Source organism: Montipora capricornis, chromosome 6, assembly GCF_036669925.1.
Source record: "Montipora capricornis isolate CH-2021 chromosome 6, ASM3666992v2, whole genome shotgun sequence".
Classification (NCBI taxonomy): Eukaryota; Metazoa; Cnidaria; class Anthozoa; order Scleractinia; family Acroporidae; genus Montipora; species Montipora capricornis.
This window is the reverse complement of record NC_090888.1, coordinates 38425140-38448884: the sequence shown is the minus strand read 5'-3', so window position 1 is coordinate 38448884 and position 23745 is coordinate 38425140. Positions and strand designations below refer to the sequence as shown.

Below are 23745 nucleotides of genomic sequence, written 5' to 3'. Positions count from 1 at the left end.
GTCGTGGTAGGGACCGACTCCTCTCCATGTCTCGTGGTTACAGTCCTGGCCAATGGTTGCATTGAAATCTCCAGCTGCAATGATCTTATACGAAGGATGTTCCGTCCTCGTCTTCTGAATGGCTCTGTGTAGTGAGCGGTAAAAGATTTCCTTCGAGGAAGTACTATGTTCTTCAATAGGACAATAGCAGGAGTATATCACCAGCTTCATCCCATTCGCCTTAACTCTGACCATAGTCATCCTGCCTTCCATTATATGCTCAATATCCATGAGTAGGATATGTGGTGCCATGACGATGGCTACTCCTGCACGTGCTATACTCGTGCCATTGTATACAACATGCCAACCGTTCAGCACAGGGTCATCGAAAAGTATCTTGCCCTCGCCACTCATCCGGGTCTCCTGCATACATATTGTATCTTGCTATAAGTTCTCGAATTGTGTCACACAGTCTGCTAACTTACTCTCACACTTGCAGGTGCGGACATTGATTGTTCCCTATCGGAACATCATTGGTTTTGGTTCCAAGTTATCCATTAATCAATGAAGGTTATAAGAAGCTCAGTATTAAAAGATATCAAAAACAGCAGAAGCCTTTTGAACAATCTTCAGCCTGGAAGAGGCTACTTCACAGCCTGGTGCCAGTGCTCCGTTTGCTCACCCAGTCGCAAGACCGGGATCCCCAGGGTGCACCTGTCCTAGTGACGGAGGTGGAGCTGGCTTGAGTGTGAGAGGCGATTAGACTTACTGGGACTTATAAATGCTTTGTAAGCCTAGCAGTCAACGGAGAGTTGCGCATCACACGTAAGTAAAAGTCACAGTAAGTAAAAATTATTTTGTAACAAAACATGACAAATATTAAAGCACATAAATTGTAACTGTTCATTGTTCGGTTTACGTATGCCCAGGACTAACAACTCATTGTTCGGTCTTCACAGAAGTCTCTTTAGGTATCATAATTCTCAATCAACTTCAATGTCATCGTCCTTAAGCTCAATAAGTGAACTTTCTGGTGCTGCCTCCTCGACATCCGACAGCGTAACGTTAGCAAATGGGTCAGTCGCAATAAAACCGATGAAATCATGCCTGAAGTCCTCAAATGATTTAAGACAATAATTTAAAACATTCGGCTTCGTCGATGTTTTCAAGATCAAATCTTGGGTTCTTGGAACGGCAGCTCTCCCACAAGACCAAGAACTCCTCATCACAAGTTATTTTACCATTATACGCTTTTAATCCCACAGGCAGACCAAGGTCGGTGTATGATTTATAGTTTTTGTATGGGAAAATATACTTTGAGCTTATAAATGTAGCCTGCGTAGCAAGCGTTCCTGTTGGACAGAAGAGCTCCGAAACAATTTTTCGCAAACTGGCCGCGCGAAAGCTGGGGCAAGAGTCAGTCTCTAGCCCCAACTTTCGCGCGGCCAGTTTGCGGAAAATCGTTTCGGAGCTCTTCTGTCCAACAGGAACGCTTGCTACGCAGGCTATTATAAATGCTAAAATAAGCTGTAAATGTAGAAATAAACTTCACTTACCTCCACGTACAGTTGAACTCGTCTTTTCTGTGCAATCGGAGGGCAAACTGTGTCCGCTTTAGACGGGTTTGTGGCTTACGAATTTTTCAGATGAGGGGAAATGGTTGGGGAAAGGACGACTAAAACGACATCGCTAAAATTCGTAAGACACAAACCTGTTTAAAACGGACACAGTTTGCCCTCCGATTGCACAGAAAAGACGAGGACAACTGTACGTAGAGGTAACTGAAGGTTATTTCTACATTTACAGCTTATTTTAGCATTTATGAGCTCAAAGTATATTATCCCATACAAAGTCTATAAATCATGCCCCGAGCAAGCTTGGGCTGCCTGTGGTAGTACAGCATCTCTCTTGTTTCGCGAAAAAAAAAAATGACAGAGGTTTTCTTAAGCTTTTGAGAAAGGTTTCAAAAGGGAAGCCGTCGCAAAAACACCTTAATTTTGGAGTTTACCGAGAGCGACGGTGCCCTATAGACCGTATTCATAAATGGTGGCCAAGAAATTATTCTCTTTAACGACTTTAACTTTGTGCTAACCATCCTCGCCAGCCTCATTATGGCACAAAAAGTCTTCTGAATTTTGCTCATGCTATCGTGGCTAGTGATGATGATTAGCATAAAGACAAAAGAATAATGGTGAATAATTACTCAGTTGCCATTTCTAAATAAGTGTACAAAAATTTGGTTTTATCAACAGAGTTGATAATGTAAATTGGCCACCGTACAGAGATTCTAAAAGCTTTTAGAATCTCTCTATGGTGGTCAATTTACATTATCAACTCCGTTGATAAAACCAAATTTTTGTATACTACTTCCCCACCGACGCAGCACCACAGTTTCTTTAGAAACTACCCCCTTCATTTATTTATGAATAAGGTCTATTACCCAGGCTAGCTCGTTTGTAGATGCCCCAGTCGCCCCTAAAACGTTTGCTGCTTAAGTTCCCTATTAACAAAGCAACAACTCCCCCCTCTGCACATGATAAATAAATAAATAAATAAATAAATAAATAAACGATTTTTTTCCCCTGAAGCAGTAGCCTGGGTAATACTAAAACATGACAATCGCAAGAACCCAGAAAAGGCAGTCATCGACCATTATCACCTGATAATAATCAAACCAGGCAGCCACACCAATTTTCCTTGTTTAGTGTGGGATGCAAGCATTTTCCTCAAGCTCAGTACAATTGATGCACTTAGTTTTCTGCAACTGTTTTGATTGGTCACAGCAACAACAGGTAGTTTAATTTAACTTTTTATTCATTCATTTATTTTTATCAGATTTGCTTTAAACCCCTCCAAGATTAATACACTAAAATAAGACCCAGTGTTATTTATAAAGCAAATTATCATCACTTAAGAGTTTAATACCTAATTGTTCATGTGTCTTTTTATCACTGTCAAACAACCAATCATCCAATTCTTCTCTTTTGGGATAACTAGTCTGAACACCATGCATTGTCACTGTTAAGGTCGCAATATTCACAGCTCTAAAGACCATTTCTGCGAGAGATAGTTGCGGGTAACATGACATGAAGAATGCAAGTGCCCCTGTCAAAGCATCACCAGCCCCAGTTGTGTCAACTGCATCCACTTTTGGTGTCTTTATGTACATCATTAATGGCCCTTTAAAGTAAATGAGAAAACATTTATCTTATTAAGTACATTGGGCAAAAAAATTTGACTACTAACATTCCAGTCCTTGACCATAAGTATATTGCAGTGCTTGTCTCTTAAAGAAAGGTTGCTTTTGAGTCAAACTAACTCACAGGATTGCACAGTTGATTTAAGTGTTTCACTGTCCAATTTACATGCACAATTTACTCTTATGGGAGTACTGTACTGCAAACAAGTTGATTTCAAGAGTTAACAAGACTTACCTAAAGCACATGCTTTTGTCACCTATAAAATAGAATTTTTTTTCCAAAATGGTGGTGACAAATTGGATAAACTTAATTTGTAAGTATAAAATAGCATGAGAAAAGGTACCTTAATGTTCAGGGTACCATTCAAAAGTTCATCATATCAGGGGTTGCATTGGGCAAGAAAACACAAGTTGAAAACCATGACATTTACAGACACTTACAGCTTCAACTCTGTGGAATTTTAATAACCTTTGAAATGAGCCTTTGCGTTGAAATTTAAATAAATAACGATACTATTTCTTTTTCTACAGACAAATTTGTGGCCTCCATTGGGAGAAGGGTGTACTAACCTATGGGCCCAGTTGTTTAAAGCTAGATAAAGATAACCCTAGATTAATGGCAGCTTATCTTAAGTGATTATAAAAAGATCCCAAACTATTCTTACTATTGAAAATTTCGATTTTCACTCTCGTTTTTATTCCGAATTTATGTTGTTAGGCTTTTTTGAGGAGGAAATTTGAAACCTTGGTTGTTATTTACCGGTAATTAAGTATTTTGTGTCTAAAGAGCTGGGCCTGCATTCTTATAGATCTGTGGAGTAAATACGTTATTTCAGGAGGAGAGAGGTCACTAATTTTTGGGGACTTTCAAGAGGTCATTTCAATGTACGTTTACAGCACTCACGTTGGTGTTGTGACATTATTTCAGAGGATATAGCCCCCTCTGCACCAAGTGTCAGAACAATCTGTTTCACACCCCATTTGTGCAGTTTACATAAGACTTGTTTTGTTTCTTCAATGTCATTGGCTGAGATGTGTGTCAAGCTTTCACCTTCGTCCTTGTTAAGAACCAGAACATCACAATTCACATAAACATCCTGAGACAAAGATTCTAATTTGGGTGAGGGGTTAAATATAGTCCTGCTGCCTAATTCTTTTCCATACTGTAATGCAGCAGCAGCAATCTGCAGAGGAATGCCCTTATCACAGACCATGACTGGACAAGACTTAATAAGTTGTTCTGCAGCTTTGACATCGTCTAAAGTGAAGTGCCTGTTTGCTCCTGCAAGGCTTATGAAGGCTGGTTCACCAGATTTGTTAACTGCTGCAAGAAAGGAAGACAGTTCACTTGTCACAGAAATCCTCCACCAGAGTAGGATAAATTTCACCTTACAAAACTTAGATCACTCCTTCACTTCCCCTTCAAGCGTCAGTGTGTTGAGATCCAATCTAGAGTAAGTAACAGTGTAGCCAACATCTCACCCCATAAAGAGAAACTGAGTATTGGCACAAGAGTGTTTGTTTGTCATGATCGAGTGAAACTTTTTCCAGATAATATGAAAACCTACTGAATACAGGCCTTGGACTAGATTGAAGATTTACATTGATTTTATACACTACAATAATGAAAACAACTAAATATATGGATTTTTAACAGTTAACCTAATTTATTTTACGTATGTGACCGTTTAACTGCAAGAGTACTGTATATTTTGCGGGCATAACAACTGAGTTTTGTGATCAACATCCACGAAAAGTGGTGGCCTATCTGTCTCCTCAGAGCTATTTAGTGGAATAGGAGATGACAGAACGAAGAAGGTACACATTTTCATCGTTGAGGGACTCTTGAGGGGGAACCTGAAAAGTACTGTAAAAAATGGGCTTTGAATCACACAGCGGCCATGTTGAGGCTCAGAGTACGAAATATATTGTCTATGGCCAATATGGCCGCCGCGCGAATAAGGCCCATTGGGTCGCTGGCACAGCAGTGCTGGCAAGCCCTGATGGTCCCCACATACAGTGTACAAGCTTGCGTTAGAGGAGAGGGGAAGCTATAAAGGTCTATAAAGGCGGTTATGCACCAGTCATTTGAAATCCCCGCACCCCCCATTCGGGCCTTGACGGGGGATTGTGGGGACTTTCACCTCATATACACTCCATTTTGGTTCCCCGGTAGGCGGGGAATTCGCTGGAAGTCACGGTCTTCACATCCCCTACCGGGGGAATTAAGCGGGGCAGTCACTCCTTGGTCAGCGGTCTTCATTTTCGCGCCTCATAGTAATTTTGCACGTATTATTGTCGCTTTCTTGACAAACTCGATCATGGATTCTGGTTAATTTTTTTCACATTTCGCAAAGCCTGTTAGCCATTACTCTAAATAATGGTCAGTATTTGGCATCACTGTCTTGCAAATATTCTTTATTTGTTATTGTGGAACGTAAATCTGGACAGGAATCATTTTCTCCTTTGATTTTATGATGACTGATCGACGGTTAGCGCACGTGAATTGTGTTAGGGTTCTGCACCTTTTGATCAGTCGAATCAATTAACTTTTATAGTGAGGCGGATCACATTGTATGCAATAATCAAAATGAATTAGCTGAATCAGTTGAAACAATTTCAATTCTTGCTATTATTGGTGTGATTGACACTACGGTGATAGTTGCCCGTTGAATCATTGTCGATTTATCTAGAAGTATCAATGAAACTACTACAATAAAGATATTTTGACATACTCATTGTGCATTGAGGAGCCTTTGCAAGTTATTTGCTGGCTGCTGAAAGATCAATCTGTTTATTTCATGGCTGCCAACAGTGTCTTAATTTTAACCAGTGTGTTATAATTACGCTTGGCAATGATAAGTTGTTTCACAAAGGGAGTACCAATTGTGTTGAACAGTAGGGGCGGGGGAATGCATCACTCACTTTTGTCCCGGGGAACCGGGGACTTCACTCACTTTCACTTGCATAAAAAGTGAATGCCCTGCTTAAGCCCGAATGGGGGAAGTACGGGGGTTTCAAATGACTGGTGCATTAGAAACATTTCCTACTAATCATCAACTGGTAAAATAACTGTCGTACCTATATTAGTGACACCTGTGTCTGCTTCATCGGTCATCGAAATAAACTTGGTATTTACTCCAAACCTTTTAAAGTTCTGTATGGTATCTATTCCGAACTGATCGTCTCCAAGTTTAGCGATCATTATAGTCTTTGCTCCAAGCTTTTGCGCCATGACACACTGGTTCGCTGCTTTGCCACCGAAGTCTAATTGAAATTTAGTTCCCTTGATTGTCTCGCCGGACTTTGGCAGCCGAGGGACATAACTTATCATGTCAACAAAGCAAGAACCGATGACAACAACATCAACATATTCATCAACATCGCACTGGTCCGTCATACTTTAAAAGCGTACTGTAGCAGCAAAATAGATTTACCTAACAGGACACCTCCTATGAGCACATTTTTCCACTAGGATAAAGATGTAAAGAATCAAGTTTGCTAGCACTTTAAAACATGAAAGATCTTTAACTCTGAATAATAATGAGTTTGTAATAATTTTCTTCGGAAATAAAATTAGCTGTGAATGATGAGGAAAGAGTTTTAACTTACCCCACTCCCGTGAGAAGTGAAAGCACGGTAAGCACCAGACTGCCGCTTGTCCAATAGTGCGGGCCCAAGCTTACACATGTCGCCATTTTGATTGTTTCGTATTTTTCGCCGTCTTTGTCCGATTCCGCTAATTAAAATGTCTTTTGGTGACTGATTATTCTATTTTTTAAAGGTAAGACAACTGAGGATATGTAATATGCTAAAAAACTAATGGAAATGGTGGCAAACACGCTTCATATAGACCAAGTCAGCCGTGTTTCGAAGAGGAGTGCGTCTCCAAGAATTCTAACCCACTTTGTTGAGGGATTTGTTATACAAGAGAGTAACTTTCCTTTCACGGTAAGATGCTGTGGTCAGATATTATTTATATCTGGTTCTTAGAAATGTATGACATCGCCCTTTTTAAATCAATGATTGACGTGTATAATTTCAACGTTTCTTATTTTTACTGTTTCTGTATACTCTGATAACATTGTTTTAGGAAATCTTGTTTTTCTTGTACATGAATAACACAGGATCGGTGGATTGATGTAACTACCTGTTTTGTTTGGCACATGATCATTTTATGATAATCCAGTCCACTGGATTTGATAGATCAATTTACATTTGTGTTTTTGTTTTTGTAGTTTTAGTGTCTGCCACTTTGCTCTTTCTTTCAAATGTGATTGGTATTAGTCAAAATTATGGTGCTCTCAACCGTATAAGTGGTTTAAAGTAAACAGCGTTTTCCCTTTGTTTGCAATCGACATCTAGAGATGTAGGTGACCATGGCAAAATATCATACTGTAGTTACTAAAACAAGGAATGACTTACAATTACCTACAGACTTATTATTATTATTATTATTATTAGTATTATTATTATGACCTACAATGACCTACAATGATCTACAATTAGGTACATTGTGAGCTAAAATTAGCTCAAGACATGTAATGAGCTAAAATAAAAGATAATTTACAGTCCTGAGGGTACTGCAGCATGTTTGCAGTACAAAGGTTAAGAACATTCCACTCTGCGCTTTGAACCAATCAAAACCTCGTTGCTGAGCACATTGAAATTTTTCATTGTGTACTCCGAAGCAAAGAAAACATTGTGGGAAGAATAACTTATTTACAATCTTCTCTTCATTTTTTCCTGCTCTAATTAAGATTTTATCGTTGCCAAGTGAAGCCTTGATATTTGTACATTTTCGTTTTAGCTTTAAAACAAAGGAAAACCATGCAAGGGTCTTTTTTGCAGTTTGTTTCTGCCTTCAAGGCCATGTGCGTAATTGCTGTCATCATTTGGGCTGTCATGCAATGGACTAAAAGCGACTTGCGTGACAACGTGCAATGGATGTTTTCCACTAACCAAACTCTTTACCCTGACCTTGTTTGTCTTTCTCTTTGATTATGAGTCATTTGCATGTAAGTAGATCATTGTAGCTCATTGTAGCTTATTGTAGGTCATCGTAGATCACTGCACATGTACAACTGTACATGTAAGGTCACTGTAGATCACTGCAGGTCATTGTAGAGCTCTCATTGTACAGTGTAGCTCATTGTAGATCATTGTACAGGAGATCATTGTAGGTCATTCCTTGTTTTAGTAACTATGCTCTTAGAGTCAGACATACATGTAATACAGTCACTTAGATTTTACTCTGCCTAATGCACAATATGACTCATCATTGGGGGGTGGGGGTGGTGTTTAGGAGTCTATGGGTTGAAAATGTGAAAGCTATAAAATATTGAACAAAATGATAGTATGAAATTAATCGTATATTGAACTGCAGATATTCAATCAAGTGATTAGCTATGATCCTCGCAGGAAATCCTGAATATCTCAAGCTTCCCTGCACAAGTTACAGTGTATTGCTAAAATCGTATTCATAACTGCCTGAAAAATTCAGGACCCTGCTGAAGTCTGGAATTTTTCAGGTAAATTGCATTCATACATGTAACTGCAAGGATCATAGCTTCACTTGACAAACAACATTGCATAAAGCTTTTAAAATGTGGAAAGATTATTGTCTGTAACTGCATCCATGGTTGCTTCTGATCAGTGTACCAGACTGGAGAATGCTGTCAACCGATTCAGTCCTCAGGGGCCCCAGGGTGCCCCCAGTCAACGATTTAACCCATTGACTCCCAGGGGTTCCCCATTGACGAGTAAAATCATCTGACGTTAGACAGAGTGAAATACTAAGTCTGGCCGGTTTAGGCTGGTTTGGATGTCAAAGGGTTAAATTATGGCGTTAGAGCAAAATCTTCTAAGTGTCACTCCCAGGAGTCAGTGGGATAATGGAGTTTTTGACTGGTTAAATCACTCACATAATCATCTGGTGTTACACTGAGTAAAATCTGTTAAGTCTCAATTCCCAGGAGTCAATGGGTTAATACGGTTGCATGTTTTTGACGAAACTGAATCTTGGTTGAAAGTTTTTTGAAGCTGCTTTCCTTTTTTTGGTTTTGTATTTACAAGCCTTCATTATCATGATCATGAACAAAATGAGATTTTTACAGAGCAACTAGTTTATTTTAATACTTACATGTAAATACACTGTTCGTAAATTCAAACCACAATGAAACAATATTCCAATCAGTAAATTGAATTGTGTTACTTTGGGATTTGCCCTCCCATTCTATGTGCTGTACAGTTTTACCAAGCCATTGCCGCCAGATTGACCTAAAGAGATCAGGAGCTGGAATGCTGCAGATAATAATTTTTTGTGGTCATTATGTAAAATCCTAGAAATGAAGGCATTTCATTTTGTTGAAGGGGAGCTGGGTAGACACAGTCTGGTGAGATTGCTCCCATTCCACCCATAAATGTACATGTATCATGTCTTGGGTTTGATCTCTGGACTTGGCATCGTGTGGGTTTAAGTGGTTGATTTTGTAATCTACATGTATCTCAACATACTCCAGGTTTTCATTCTTTTAGAAAAACTCAACAGACTACCGTGGTTTTTTTTTTTTAGAATTTTGCGCTGATACTTTTCATATTCAATTTACATCTACAGTCAGTATAATAATATTATGTACGTGGTACACTGTATGTATAAATATTTGTTCTGTGACCAAACTGTATGCCTAAATGGTACAATTATTGATTGTGCCGCCAGGATTTTTAACAAGGATTATTACTTTTGTTTGAATTATTTTAGTCAGGAGATGATAATGAAGATTTGAACCAACACCTTAACGTGAGTGTAAATCAAAATTATGAAAATGGAGACCAAGACATGGAAGTTGCATTTGATGGTGAGTTTAATGTACAGTATTGTGAAGAAGGCCTACAGCTGTACATGCATGAAATCGTCTTTGACAAAAAGATAAAATTGAGTGTTTAATAGTGTACGTATGTACATTGTATTATGCCTTTTGGTTAAAAATGGCCTTTTAGTAGACCTGATGGATTTTAATGTACACTGTAGTTACATGTTAAATCAGTTCAACTTAGTTAACCAGGAGGAGCAAGCATTGGCACACACTGTATAGATCTTATGTTTTGGCTAGCATTGCATATGCGTTGCATTGGGTTAGCATTGGATCCTGTTAATGCTATAGTAGCTTTGTTGCTGTTTGCTACTCTGATTTAGTGATTGCATACCCCACCCCCCTCCACTTCCCTTATGGATCTGTGATAGGGCACCTGACCTCCACTCTCGATGAACATTGTTAATATTCACAAACCTTTTTCAGGGTTTGAGCCAGCTTTATTGCCTCAGGAGACAATTTGTCCCTCTGTGGCCCTTGCAAAGGGACGAAAATAATACATGAACCTGCAAGCAACAGCAGGGGACAGAAAAGTTGTACTTTTAAAATTTGTGCAGCCCTTGTTGCCCCCAAAAGGGTTTTTTTTTTTTGCCAGCTGGCAAAAGTGACAAAGCATTCTCAGAAAACATTGCGTTTTTTTCGTACTATAACCACTGGTGATCATTCGACCATTTCGTCTGGAAATTGCGAGGTTTCTAATTCAGAAGTTGCGCATCATTTTCTTCTCGCGATTCTTCCTTGTGTGTGAATTTGTTTTCAGTTTTTTCTTCTTCTTGGTCAATGGTTTAACCTCTGTCACTTCCAAAATTTTCATCTTGGACATTGTTCCAAAGAATATATCCTGTGACAAACAGAGCAGGGCACTTCGGTCCACTATAAAGCGAGCTGAAAACGCGTACACATGTATATGTATCTAAAGCCAGTCATGAGTGCAACGCAGTTCTCATTTTACTTCCAAATATGGTAAAAGTGATCCTCACTTGGTTATTCGTATATATTTAGCACAGCTATTGGGATGCTGTTTAAGGATCGGAATGCGAGAGAATTAGTTTTGACCTTGGGAGACATTTATGGCCCGTCCATCTAATTGTAAAAGACAAATCACCCTGCAAGGGGGAGAATGTGACAAGTTCCTGCTCTGGCTCAAACCCTGCTTTTTTTTTTTAATCTTTGTTTAATCAAGAATTCAGTTCCAGTCAGGGAACAACAGTCACATGTTGAGTTTGCATGTCTTTTACTGCTCTGCGAGAAAATACTCACTTTCCATCTGGGAAGCCGGGGAGCATTGATGTTAATAGCTGGTTGAATAAACTCAACATAGTTATCAACGAAGCCATATTGATTGGTTCTGTACATGTATGTTGACCCTCAACAGAAAGTCTTTCAAGCAATGATGAAGGCCTTAATGAAGTATTTTATGAAGGTTCCAGCTTGGTTCACTGTGAACAGTGTGGTCGTTTGACAGAGGCTTACCACCAGAGAGGTCCCAGAAGGTTTTGCTCTACATCTTGTGCAAGAAGATATAGTGTAAGCTGTTCTCGTAAGATGGTAGCTTTTCATGCTCGTACTGGCAGGGGTGGACAGCACTCCAGTGCTAACCAACTAGCTTCAGATAGAAAGTCATCTCATAGCATGCCCATGGTGAGTTCACTATGTTTTGCCAAAGCTCAAAACTCACTCACCACCCACCTGTCTCCCTTTCTTATTCTCAGAATCACTCACACTTTTTAGTTCAAAACACTTACAATGCATCACCTGTTGTCATTATCAATCTTCACCCACTGCCCCTCTGTCAAAATCACTCGCTACCAACACCCCTTTTTCAAAATCAATGACATGGTACTGCCCTCTGTCAACACCTTTCATGATCCACCACTACTCTGCCAAAATCTTTCAGCCACTTCTTTTTCTGAGAGCTTTCTATCATTGGCAGCCCCTCTTTCAAAGTCATGCAGCACCCACTTTTTCCCTCTGACGAACTCATAAGCAAACTTTTACATGTATATCTTAATCTTGAAAATACTCATCACTCATCATGCTCCATTTTCAAAATCACTCCACAACTAATTATCCTATGTAAGGGCAAAACACTAGTAGAGACATCTGCAGTCATGTCCTACAGTATATACATGTACAAACCTAACACAGTTACCTGTAGTAAGCACACAGTGCAGATTTCTTTCAAAAAAGTAATACCTGTGGACTTAAAATTCAGCTCACAGTCCATACAGATCACATACCTAAATATGCTGTGGTTCTTTACTTGGTGAACAAACAGTTCAGATTCAACTACAAACAAAACAAAAAACAACAAAATAGCTTATTTGCACCATGTGTAAATAAAGAACCATAAAATAAGTAATAGGACTTAGAGTAAGTACGGTACATTCCCCTCTAGAAAATAATTAAGATTAGAAGCTAATCAGCAATGTAGCTATGATGCAGAATAAAAAATATTGTATTAAATGTTCGACCTCAGATATTGCGTTTCTACCTTTCTGATTGGTTCACTCATTCGCGGCTATCACCTCATAATATACCACAAAAACTGATTGCACCAAGTGCTGACAAGCTAAAAAATTTGTGAAGGAAGCAAAATTTCCCGGGACAGAACATCTGACACATTCAGAATTTTAAGAAAAATTTAAATAAAACAATAAGTATTCCATTCGCGCTTTTTTGCATATGTGACTTGTTTTAACCAAAGAGGCATGTAGCGCCGAATTGGCTATTTACCACCTCATATCCAATGCGCACTCATGGAATAATAAGATTGTTAAAATTAATGTAAATGCTAGTGGCTTTAGTTTTCTAATGAAACTGTGGTATTTCATCCTTGGGTGTCTGGAAGGGCTTATGCTCAAACATTAGCTTTTGACTCTCCCTACGATGGTTATTTACTTTTATGAGTTTTATGAGTCGCTACGACGAGCAATCAATCAATCAATCAATCAAAGACTTTATTTAACTTCGAATTTGTTGATAGTAAAATTGCTAATATCTCCGAAGAAAATAAATCTATAAAATAATTAAAGTAATCAATGGGTGAAATAAAAAAAATAAATACATAAAAATAAATATTAAATGTTATGTACAGGTGATTTAAGAATTTAATATTGGTCACAAAAAGAACAGCATTCATTTTCCAGATGGACAGTTTGTATTGCATTTTTGAAGGCAGCAAGAGAAGTGGACACGCGGACATTATCCGGCAATAAGTTCCATAGTTTCCTGGCATGATGTCGAAATGAATGAAGACCATAATTTGTTGTATTTACACGTGGAATAAGTAGTCTGCGTTTACCTCGTAAACTGATGCTGGTTTGGCGCTCGGTAAAAAGATCAGAGATATAACTAGGTGCAGATTTATTTAATGCTAAAAAAACCAATATGAGCATATCATTTACCCGGCGTGCTCTCAGACTAGGCTGATTATTTTCTTGTAATAATTTTTCATACGAATTATTAAAATCATTAAAAACGAAACGAAGAACAGATTCATTACGTTTCTCAATTATATCAGCATTTCGCTTGCCACAGTGGAAGCAGACGGTGGAACAGTAGGTTAAATGTGGGAGAAAATAAGCCAGATACAGCCTCTTCTTGGCATGAGTAGGGATGAAATGTTTTTAACGTTTCAGAACTTGCAACTTGTGGCTAACCTTTCTTACAGTCTCCTTAACATGAACATTGAAATTAAGATCTCTATCGTTACTGACACCAAGAAGTTGCATATTATTGGCAATATCCATTACAATGCCATTAAGTGAAACAGGGAGATCGTTGGCGTTAGTTCCGAACCACATAAAGAGACATTTGCTTGGATTAGTTGTCATGCCGTTAGCCTGAAACCAATCAAATACTAGAGTCTCACTCGTTTGCTACGCTAGAGATACTTTCAGCACTCGAAGATAAAATTCGTATCCCTGCGCGGCCATGTAATATCCGGACAATCCTGGACCTTCGTTTTAAAACCCTGAGATATGTACTGTGTTCTTTTAGGAATTCCATTTTATTTCCTGTTAAACAGCGTGTTGATTTTAAAAGTTATTTTAAGTACTTTTAAGATTTTCCATAATATGGCCTCTCCTTATCTTGCATGTCTTGTTTCTTTCAAAACTCCTTCGTGTTATAATCTACGTATATCTGCTGATAATACAGTTCTCCAATACCCATTGATCAAATCAGTTAAAACTCTTGCGTTTGCCACTTCGCCTTATAGCCGTTATGTTCGCTGCTCCTATGTTATGGAACTCCTTTCCTCGTGGCATTACCGGTAGATCCATGAGCAGCCTTTCCTGTCGTAAATTAAGCTGAAGACATTTCTTTTTAGGCAAGCATTTCTATAGTTAGGTTCTTTTATGTTTTATGTATTTTATGTTCTATCTGTAAAGTGCAGTAAATGAACAATTTTTGGGAATTGCGCTCTATAAGTCCAATTTATTATTATCATTATTATCATTATTAGTACTAGAGTAGTAGTAGTAGTAGTAGTAGTAGTAGTAGTAGTAGTAGTAGTTGTATTATTATTAATATTATTATTATTATTATTACTGCCATTCGCCTTTCGCTTTTCTAGATAGTTTTAGATACTTTTAGATGTATCAGATTATTAGATTTTAATGTCTTCAGCAAAAAAAAAAAAGAGACAAACGCCATTCTCCATGTATAGTAATTGATAGCATTGTTGTGAATATCTTTTTTAGCATTTTAATAGATTATATATTGTAAATTTAGGTTTGTTTAAGAATTTGTTAATAAAGATTATTATTATTATTATTATTATTATTAGTAGTAGTAGTAGTAGTAGTAGTAGTAGTAGTAGTAGTAGTAGTAGTAGTAGGAAGTTTGACAAAATCTTCAGACAGTTAGTTTTTTAAGGCACTATCCATCATTTACCACAGGTTGATTTGTATCTTATTATGTTCACAGTATTATGACCAGCCGCCTGAACCATACATGGTGGATGCATCTATTCAAGTGAATGAGTTTGGTGAGTTGACTGACTATTTTTATGTTTGCCTTCACATCTTTAATTATGTTGACAGATTTATGTATTAGTTTCTTGCCCCAAAAACAGCGTCCGAGGCTGTGCTGATCTGCTTGTGGGGAATATCCTTTATTGTAGACGTGGTCTAGAGAAGTATATATTTCACAAGTTGGTTGGCAACGGGCAAAGAACAAGTGAAAAATCAGAGTTCCATGCAGGAATCGAACCTACGACTTCTGTAACACCGGTCGGCGCTCTACCCATTGAGCTACTAGAACTCACTGGAGAGCTAGGTCGTTTTTATCTAGAGGTCCTAAAAGGACAATGTGTCCCGCTATCTGCTGGCTCTACAAAGTCAAGAGCCTCAATATTTTTCAGTTGTCCTTCGCCCGTTGCCAACCAACTTGTGTCATATCCTCTCCTCGGGCTCATTACTCCTTTGCATCATTCGTGTATTTCATTTGCGAGTTCATGTCTGCCTCCTCTTCAAAGCGAGTCTAAGTGCGAAGTTTTTCTTCTGAAAATTAGTTTTCATTCACATGTAAAGTAGGACTGATTACCATCACAAAAACTTCGCAGTTAGACTCGCTTTGAAGAGGAGGCAAACATGAACTCGGAAAAGGCCTATTACTTTCGCATTCTTTTGTGAGTTATTGCTTGTTCCAAATGAAAAGCGATGCTACTGGTGGCTTACTTTTGACTGGTGCTGCCGCAATACCGTATGTGTCATTGACCACTTTCATAAATGGCGTCCTTTTTCTTTTTCTTCTGTATTCACGCTGATTATACCTTCTAGCCGCAATTTGGTTTACATATTCTTCTGAATTTTGCCCATTGTAGCGAGGCTGGAGAGACTTATTAGCACTGATTAAAACGGAAAAATATTTTGTTTGGCCGCTATTATGTTCCAGAATATTAGTATGGTCAGTGACTTTCACAAAGGACGAAATTACCCTGAGATATTATAGAATACTTGTATCGCGTTGTTGTTGTTGCTATTATGGGCCTTTTTCACATGGCGACCATTTTGAGTCTCGAGAAACTGAAAACGTTTGTTTTGCAGCCCCTGAATTCGCTTCCAAACTCATCAACTAGAGGCTCAGGGTACGAGCTCTATTGTGTTTGAACACCATGGCCGCCGGGTGACAAAGGTCCATGGATTCCCATCTACAGGATTTTCTGTTTTCTTGGTTCTCGATCACATAATAAGCGACCCTGTTTTTGAGCAGAACTAAAATAAAAAACATGAAATCAAAATAGAGTTCAATTTCTGGAGGATCATTTTGGAACACTATGATGGCCGCCGTATAATTCTAAAGACAACAAAGAAAATTCTTAGCCTCTGAAAAATATACAGTAATCTCGTGTACTCCCGGAAAGGAGAGGAACGGCTGTTTGATGTTCAAGCGGTAACGAGAAATTTAGGTAGTTTGCTTCAAACTCCATCCAAAAGATCAGAACGCAAAGTTTCAAGGAAGATAGCAAATGGACAAACACGGAACTGAGTGTGCGTGCTGCAGTAAACCACCTTAAAGGGCACCGTATAAAGCAAGCCAAATGAAGCAAAAATATACAAATAGATATTTGAATCACATTCACGTTCAACGAATACACTCACATTCAACCATGTAAATCAATCTACATGTAATGTTAACGAGGAAAGACGCAATCACATTCAGCGATACGGTTTAATTGCAGTGGAACGAGCGCAGTGAGCGTGCAGCAACATATTCTGGATTCATGAGAAGGTCTCGAATTCACCACTTTTTCCCAGAATGCATTATAATTCGCCAGAGTGCACTGCGCTCGTATTTCATAAGGCCCTGGGGAGATAATACATCTTCCTGATTCGATAATTGGAAACGGTTTTTCAGTCACTTTTCGATCTTCTGAATGACTAGAACCTTTCCTCACTTAATAATAGTGTGGATAAAGAGAATATGGCGATGTGTTTTTGGAACATGCTGTTGTTGCTGCACTTTCGTATCTGATGCAGACTGTTTAGCTTTCTTTTGAAACCGAAGGTTGTGAGATGGAACACATCTGTTCGGCCGCGTGACAATAAGTCTCTCGCACTGGAATCTCCACTCTGGGCGTCATTAGCCTCCCACGCAGACACTCTTAGGGCTTCGTCACGCGTTCCTCCCCCACAAGCGTATGCTAAAACGAGCCGGAATTTACGTAGACCAATCACAACGGACTTCCAGATTCTGGAAGTACACTTTAGACCCTGAGAAAACTTTGAGAAAACTGCAAGAAGATGGGCTTCGTGTGTTAGGCATTTAAAATAGCTGACTTAAATTCTTGTCAAAGAGAAACTGGAGCGTATAAATTTCATGCTTTGGCACCATACCCTTGCATTTTGACTCGCGAGATTGCAAATGCACAACCCACCGAGGAAACAAAATTAATGTTTCGGAGGAATATTTTGAAAAGGGTTCGTCCGACTCCCTTTCTTGATTCATACAAAGAAGAAGTTGAGTTTTGATGCCCTGGATTTGATATACTTTGTTCACGATGAAATTGATTGATTTGTAAATATTATTTCAAGATCATTAACCGTGATCGTAATTACTGAACTTTTTGTCTTTTTTTTTTTTTTTTGTTCAGTTGAATGAGATCGTACTTGTTGAAGCTGATCGCGTTTTTCCGTTAAATGCGATTGGACTAAGTGATTTTGATTGAGTTTCCGTCTGGACGAACTTGGGCAAACATTTGTTGTTCGTCTGGTTGGCGTCTTTAGAATATAAAGATGGGCACAAGACACACAACGGTAGTTCGTTTAGACGGATCATGCGTCTTATGCCCGTTTTTTATACGACATGTAACCAGAAAAACAACAAATGCTTGCCCAGTTCGTCCAGACGTATAATGTGTCTCTAGTTTAAAAACAGCCATTGACATTTTTACGGTCAACAAGACCTCTTTATTTCGACCGCGCGCCATTTTCAACGGAAGAGCTCCTTGCAGGATAGCGGCCTCATGACCGCCGTCTCGACGGCATGACGTCTTGTGAAAACCAACGATAGTGTCAGAAATTAATCTGCATTTGTAAGTTTAGAGGACACCAAGAAAGTAAATGGCTAATGAGCGCTACAATGACATATACAATTGCAATAGCTCTATTTGTTTGTTGTTTTGTCAAGCATTAAATTACAATAAATACTTTTAACAACGGAATTCTCTATGCTAATGAGAAAGAGAAGTTTTGCCTACGAGAATATGGCAACTTGCTAAGACGTGTAACAATAATCCCAGCAGTCCTGCCTTGTTCACTTTCCTTCTTGATCTTGTCTCCTCTGGGGTTTAAATTGCGTATTTTAGCTTAAGCTGTAAGCTTTAGTTGCGTCTTACAGATGATATTAGATGTCGCTTTCCAAAACCCATGGCGACACGTCGAGCGTTGAACATAATTTAAATTTAGTATTTCCAATCCCCGCGAGGCCGCAAAAGCTAGGATAATCATTCAGTTCGAAAATACTTAGATCTTAACGCGGATCTATGGTAAAAACGGTTACCCTTTCAGTCTATTAAACGCTTTTAAAATTTCGAAATTTTTGGCAGCTCTTTTCGTTAGTTTTGTGATTTTTGTGGCAATAAAACAGCAGTTACGGGTTCGAGTCTTAGTTTCTTTCTCTGTAGGCGTTTTTTAATAATATTGCTAAGTTACGAGAGAGTTCAGTTCTTTTGTGTAATTTCACTTCAAATTCAAAGCGAAAGGTACTTTTGGTCGATGGCAGATAATGTTGTTGGCCATCTTGATACTTCGAACACAAAACATGACCGCTAGGTTCTGATGAATATAATGGAGATTAAGAAAATGTGATCAAAAACGCGACTGATTCATTTTGGCAGTAGATCTTGTCACATGTAGACTTAACGAGAAAGAAAACAAGAATTTTAAGAATTCAAAAATTTTTTTGTTTCGAAACTCTTGTTTGCATCTCAGCCTTTTCCCACAGGTTTTGCAATTATCTTTTTCAGTTATTGTCAGTTATGTTTATGCGGGAGCTGATGAATTGGCCTTGTTGAAAGTGCTTCACCGCATGCTGCGAGGGCCATTAGCATTCATAGCCATCTCTCATTTACTTGCAAATTACTTGCAAATTACTAAACGAGTCATTGTTGGAACGGTGCAGTATAGTTGGATCACTTCAATTTTGGCACGTACTTTTGAACATCTTCCCCGAGGTTGTTGAAAATAGCCAGAAAAAAAACACGCCCTTTTTGCAGTTTTCCAGAAATTATGGAGGGCTTTCAGGTTTTTTTTTTTTGCGTTTCCAAGACAATGTTAAGACAGTGGTTGGTATGTTAATATTTAAACCAACTGAAAGGTTTCGATATGATGAATGCAGTTTAAGAATCTTCAAGAGCGGTTACACTATAAAGCGCAAAAGGGGAAAAAAAATACAAGATTCGGGCATGGGAAACGAAATATCGGATCGAAAAAGCAAGGCAAAAGACGATGGGCCTAGAAATGGTCCTGACGGAGAGGCGGGGAAAAACGGAGAGGTAGCGGATCAGACGGGTAGGGTGCTCCGTATGTTTGCATATAATAGATGAAGGTTTGAACAGCTCTTTACGGGTGCTTTGAGAGTGCTAAAAATGACCCCGCACGGACGTATGAAGAGAAAAGCTATGGTTTTGCCCAGTAATGAAAGATAATACTATTTGTTTGCAGACTAGGTAGGTTCGAATTAAGCTACCTAAACGATCGAATAAAATCATTATCACGTCCCTCCTTCTCATCCGTTATTTTAACAATGGATGATTAGGTTTCCTAACGCAATTTTCGCCTGATAAATTCGTGCACTATTACATTTTAAGGCGAGTAGTGTGCGTTTACATCTTCCGACTCCAAATCGTGACTATATTTAAATTTCTAGAACCTACCTTACAAGTATAAATATGTTCTTGTCGTTTGGTTAGTGAGTCCGATTTCCTGTAAGCATGATGAAGTTCTATGCGCGGCTTAGTAAGTTCCCCATTGTCAAGAAATTTGCGACCGCCTTACAAAAGCAATGAGGACATTATTTTGATTTAAAATCGATTATTTTACCACATCATGTAGTTCAGTGTGTATGTGAAATGGCTTTTCTCCAATATAGATAGTTTTGCACACATAGCTTCAACTCTACAACTCAAGTAAAGATGATGATCGCATGTGAAACTGATGCCTTGTGCCTTAAAGCGCATTTCAAATAAAATATCACGTTTCATTTTTGAGAACTAATCGCAGAACTATTCGGAGCATTCACTTCTTCCTGGTGAACTTCAAACTTCTATTGGACTCCCTCAATATCATTACAGCAATAATTTTAAAAATTTGAATGGGTTAAAAGCAAGACTAAAATCGACCAAAAGCTTAAGGTATTTTACTTAGAGCGGATTCACAAGATTTCGTCTTTTTACAATCATGAGAAAATTTTCTTTGGGATCATTATAAAATCGTGTCACAACCGGGGAGATGGAATTTTATTTCACTCGCAAACACAAATTTGTTCAGAACACATCAATGGTTTCTTGAAACTCAAAGATGTTTCCGAGGGTCGTAATCCTTAAACAACTCAAAGACATTTCCGAATTTTGGAACCCCGATCCACCGACAGACGGTTCCCTAAACAACACCCTAAAAAGGAGGATCAACCCAAAGGTCCGGCAACGAAATGGCCATTAAATATTGGCGGAATTACCCCGTGATATCTGAAAGTCTTGGGTACGCCTTTTTTAGGTTCGTTTTACAAGATTGAAGCAGTGTCGCAAAATGTAATCTCCCATCTCTCTAGTGGACAGTATTTTGTTAGCTGTGAGCCATGGCTTTTATTGCGAAAATTAAACTATGTATGAATCTGGCTTCCTCAGTAATGACAAGAGTAACTTTGTCGTGTATTTGCAGACACAGTCCACCCACTCAACTTTGACTGGACACGCAGTGAAGTGGAACCTCTGTGGTTATATGAACACGTCAAAGCTGCAAAATGGGATGTTCAGGAGGTTGCTGCCTTTGTTAAGTGAGTTCCTTTATCATATCTTGCCTTTCAGTGCTTTAAACACTAAGTGCTAGATTTACCAAAGTAAACACAAACTTGTCTCAAGCACTATCCGAACAGTCCAAAGGATATCTATTATCTTTCCATTGGCCAATGGCCTTTTTGACAAATTGCTTATTTTTAATCTCAGCCGAATATTGTTCAGCTTGTTAAATTCAAACACTTGCGCTAAAGAAAATAATACAGGCCGTCAAGTTTTATGAATTTGGTTTGTGCGAAAGCAACTACATATTTCATCAAACTATATGGAAATAATTGGTTATCTGTGAAACGGGCGAAATTGGCGCGGATTTCTTAATGCGTTGATAGAGCTACACATGCATTATATGCATTATAGTATGGTATAAGTGGAGACACCGTTTTTGTATCACTTCAAATATCGCCTAAAGGTACTTAGGTAATTCGTTGTGTCGAAACACAACCTTACAATATACGTAATGGTTGTTCCCAGGTCCCTGAACGGTTGCTCGGAGTACGCAGACTCATTCGTGTCACAAGAGATTGACGGACAGGCGTTAATGCTTCTCCGGGAAGAACACATGGTAGTCGCTATGCACATGAAGCTCGGCCCTGCTCTTAAAATTGTGGCAAATGTCAACGCTATGAAGAGAGAAGCGCTGAAGGAGCATCAGTAGTTGAGTTAAGCCTAGATCTCTTTAGAGAGCCATGTATAATCGAAACCACTCAGCTTTGGTAGTTTTGATTGATTGGTCGCACTTGGATGCTTGATTGCTTTCACATTGTAATAAACCAGTAACACTAATAGAAGACACTGCCCCCAGTTTTTATTGGATTGTCCACTGTTATCGAAGTAACAACAGTAGAAAAAAATTCTCAGAGGAAAAATTGCTACCAAGGGTTCGAGGGGCCAATTGCCCTGTAAGGACATGGCACTTTTACGTGGCTCCTTGAGTTAGGATCTGGGATTTTCATTCAAAAGATAGTAACTACATAAAAGATTTTATTAAAAATGTGGCACCGATCAGTCTGGTGAAACCGTGTGATATCAAAGTTTCCCGTTTTCAGTCGATTTGGTTTGTGTCCACTTTTTGTGATTTAAATATCCAGAATTACTTTACACCACTCCAGTGAATACTGCTTTTTGTGTGATCTGCAGCTGATTGGTTAAGGCGGAGGTAAACAGTAAACCACCATTCACTTACAAGAAACCAAAGAAAAACAAAAATGGCTTCCTTGAAAGTTTCGTTTGTCTGATTGTTTTTCAGTTTATTTGCTAACTTCTTACTAACCGAGCGCGAGGGCCGTACTGGGGAATATTGGCCCGAGGTCGTGGCAGTACGGACCGAGCACAGCGAGGTCCGTACAAAAACGACCCAGGGCCAATATTACCCTGTACGGCTCGAGCTGTAGCTCGGTTAGTAAGTAGTTTATTATATGGCTTTTTAATTACCTTTTGCTTTGTTTTTGCAAGCCCGTAATGGGCCCGTGGGCATTACGGGAGAATAATGCCCTACACAATTCAGTCACAATTAGCCAATCAGAGCGCGCGTTATATCGACTACAAACACAAGCCATATAATAATATGTGTTAACACAGTTATTCGATCCATTGTTGCAATTATTTGGCCCGTTTCAAACGTCGCATTTTACATGTGCCGAATCTAATGCAAATGAGCGAAAACATTAGGTTTTCCATTTGCATTAGATTCGGCACATGTAAAATGCGACGTTTAAAACGGGCCTTAGTTAAGTACTCACATGGACCTAAAGTACAATTCTGTAACGCCATCTTACAACTCCATTATTGAGAATTTACGAAATGATTGATGTACATTTTTCAGACAACACATTTGGTTTAAGTATTTATTAATAAAGAAAAATAATTGGGATGCTGTTTCCTTTATTTGAGAAAGTAAGGGCACCTTGTCATATCAAAACGTTTGCTCTTTTTTCCTGTTATGAACTGTTTGTAAGATTTCTAATTCTATCTGGATAAAAGTTCTTGTCCAGATTGGAAATTGCAATAAACTGAGCCGTTGTATCGACACTATACATCAGCTGTACTGTTCTCGTGAAACACTAAACACTTAATGACTGGTCCCGAGAGAAACAGTTAATTTTTTTCCGGAGAATCTCAATGTTTCCCTGAGGCGCAGCGGAGGTAAACATTGAGATTCGAAGGGAACAAACTTAACTTTTTCCCGAAGGAACAGTCATTAAGTGATTTGTATGTAGCACAGAAAAAAAAAACCTGCAACGGCAACAGCAACGGGGGTCGTCGGTCAACATTGATATTTGCGGGTAACAATGCACTGTTACCCTCTGACATCAAAGATTTTGCAATGTTGCTCGCTCAGAGACTTTTGACGGGAAACGGTTTTATTGTTAGATGTCATGTGACCTCGAAGTAACCAATGAGAGCCCGCGCTGTTGGGGGAAAATTTTCAGCTATATAACAATTATTGTTTAATTCTTGAACTTAGTCGAATTCCAAGGGAACTGGGCTTTAAGAGCCACTTAATCATTTGATTCTATTTCGATGTTGTCAAATGCAAATTTTGCCTTTCAAACGTTTTGTAAAGTTCTTTAGTTCTACAAGAATACTCAAGTCCCTTCAGTATTGCAAATAAACTGCTGTTGCTTTATTTGACTGGGAACGAAAGTGGCCATAATTATATTCAGCGATTGTTCTCC

The 23745-nt window shown here is 38.7% G+C and overlaps 3 protein-coding genes across 5 annotated transcripts in view; 1 reads left to right on the top strand and 2 right to left on the bottom strand.

Annotated features, from left to right (window-relative positions):
• LOC138053879 (uncharacterized) overlaps positions 1-393 on the bottom strand; it is an 831-nt gene extending 438 nt beyond the window's left edge. Inside the window, exon 1 of the mRNA XM_068900416.1 lies at positions 1-393. This exon is cut by the window's left edge and continues 438 nt beyond it. Coding sequence (XP_068756517.1) covers positions 1-393 — 393 coding nt within the window.
• A 2379-nt stretch (positions 394-2772) lies between these two features.
• LOC138052067 (ribokinase-like) lies at positions 2773-6766 on the bottom strand. 2 transcript variants are annotated; one of them, XM_068898429.1, is made up of 4 exons: positions 6260-6718; positions 4083-4502; positions 3414-3435; positions 2978-3159 (listed from the first exon to the last, which is right to left on the bottom strand). In XM_068898429.1, exons 1-4 carry the CDS (start codon positions 6576-6578, stop codon positions 3114-3116), a joined length of 807 nt encoding a protein of 268 aa, XP_068754530.1. In that variant the 5' UTR covers positions 6579-6718; the 3' UTR covers positions 2978-3113. The 2 variants fall into 2 exon arrangements, with proteins under 2 accessions (XP_068754529.1, XP_068754530.1); XM_068898428.1 differs by lacking the exon at positions 3414-3435 and having other exon boundaries at positions 2773-3159; positions 6260-6766.
• A 71-nt stretch (positions 6767-6837) lies between these two features.
• On the top strand, positions 6838-22940 carry LOC138052069 (polyhomeotic-like protein 1). 2 transcript variants are annotated; one of them, XM_068898431.1, is made up of 6 exons: positions 6838-7129; positions 9939-10035; positions 11426-11577; positions 14983-15043; positions 20937-21051; positions 21542-22940. In XM_068898431.1, the coding sequence occupies exons 1-6, from the start codon at positions 7001-7003 to the stop codon at positions 21723-21725; spliced, it is 738 nt and encodes a 245-aa protein (XP_068754532.1). In that variant the 5' UTR covers positions 6838-7000; the 3' UTR covers positions 21726-22940. The 2 variants fall into 2 exon arrangements, with proteins under 2 accessions (XP_068754532.1, XP_068754531.1); XM_068898430.1 differs by having other exon boundaries at positions 6840-7129; positions 11426-11691.
• Positions 22941-23745: the final 805 nt, after the last annotated feature.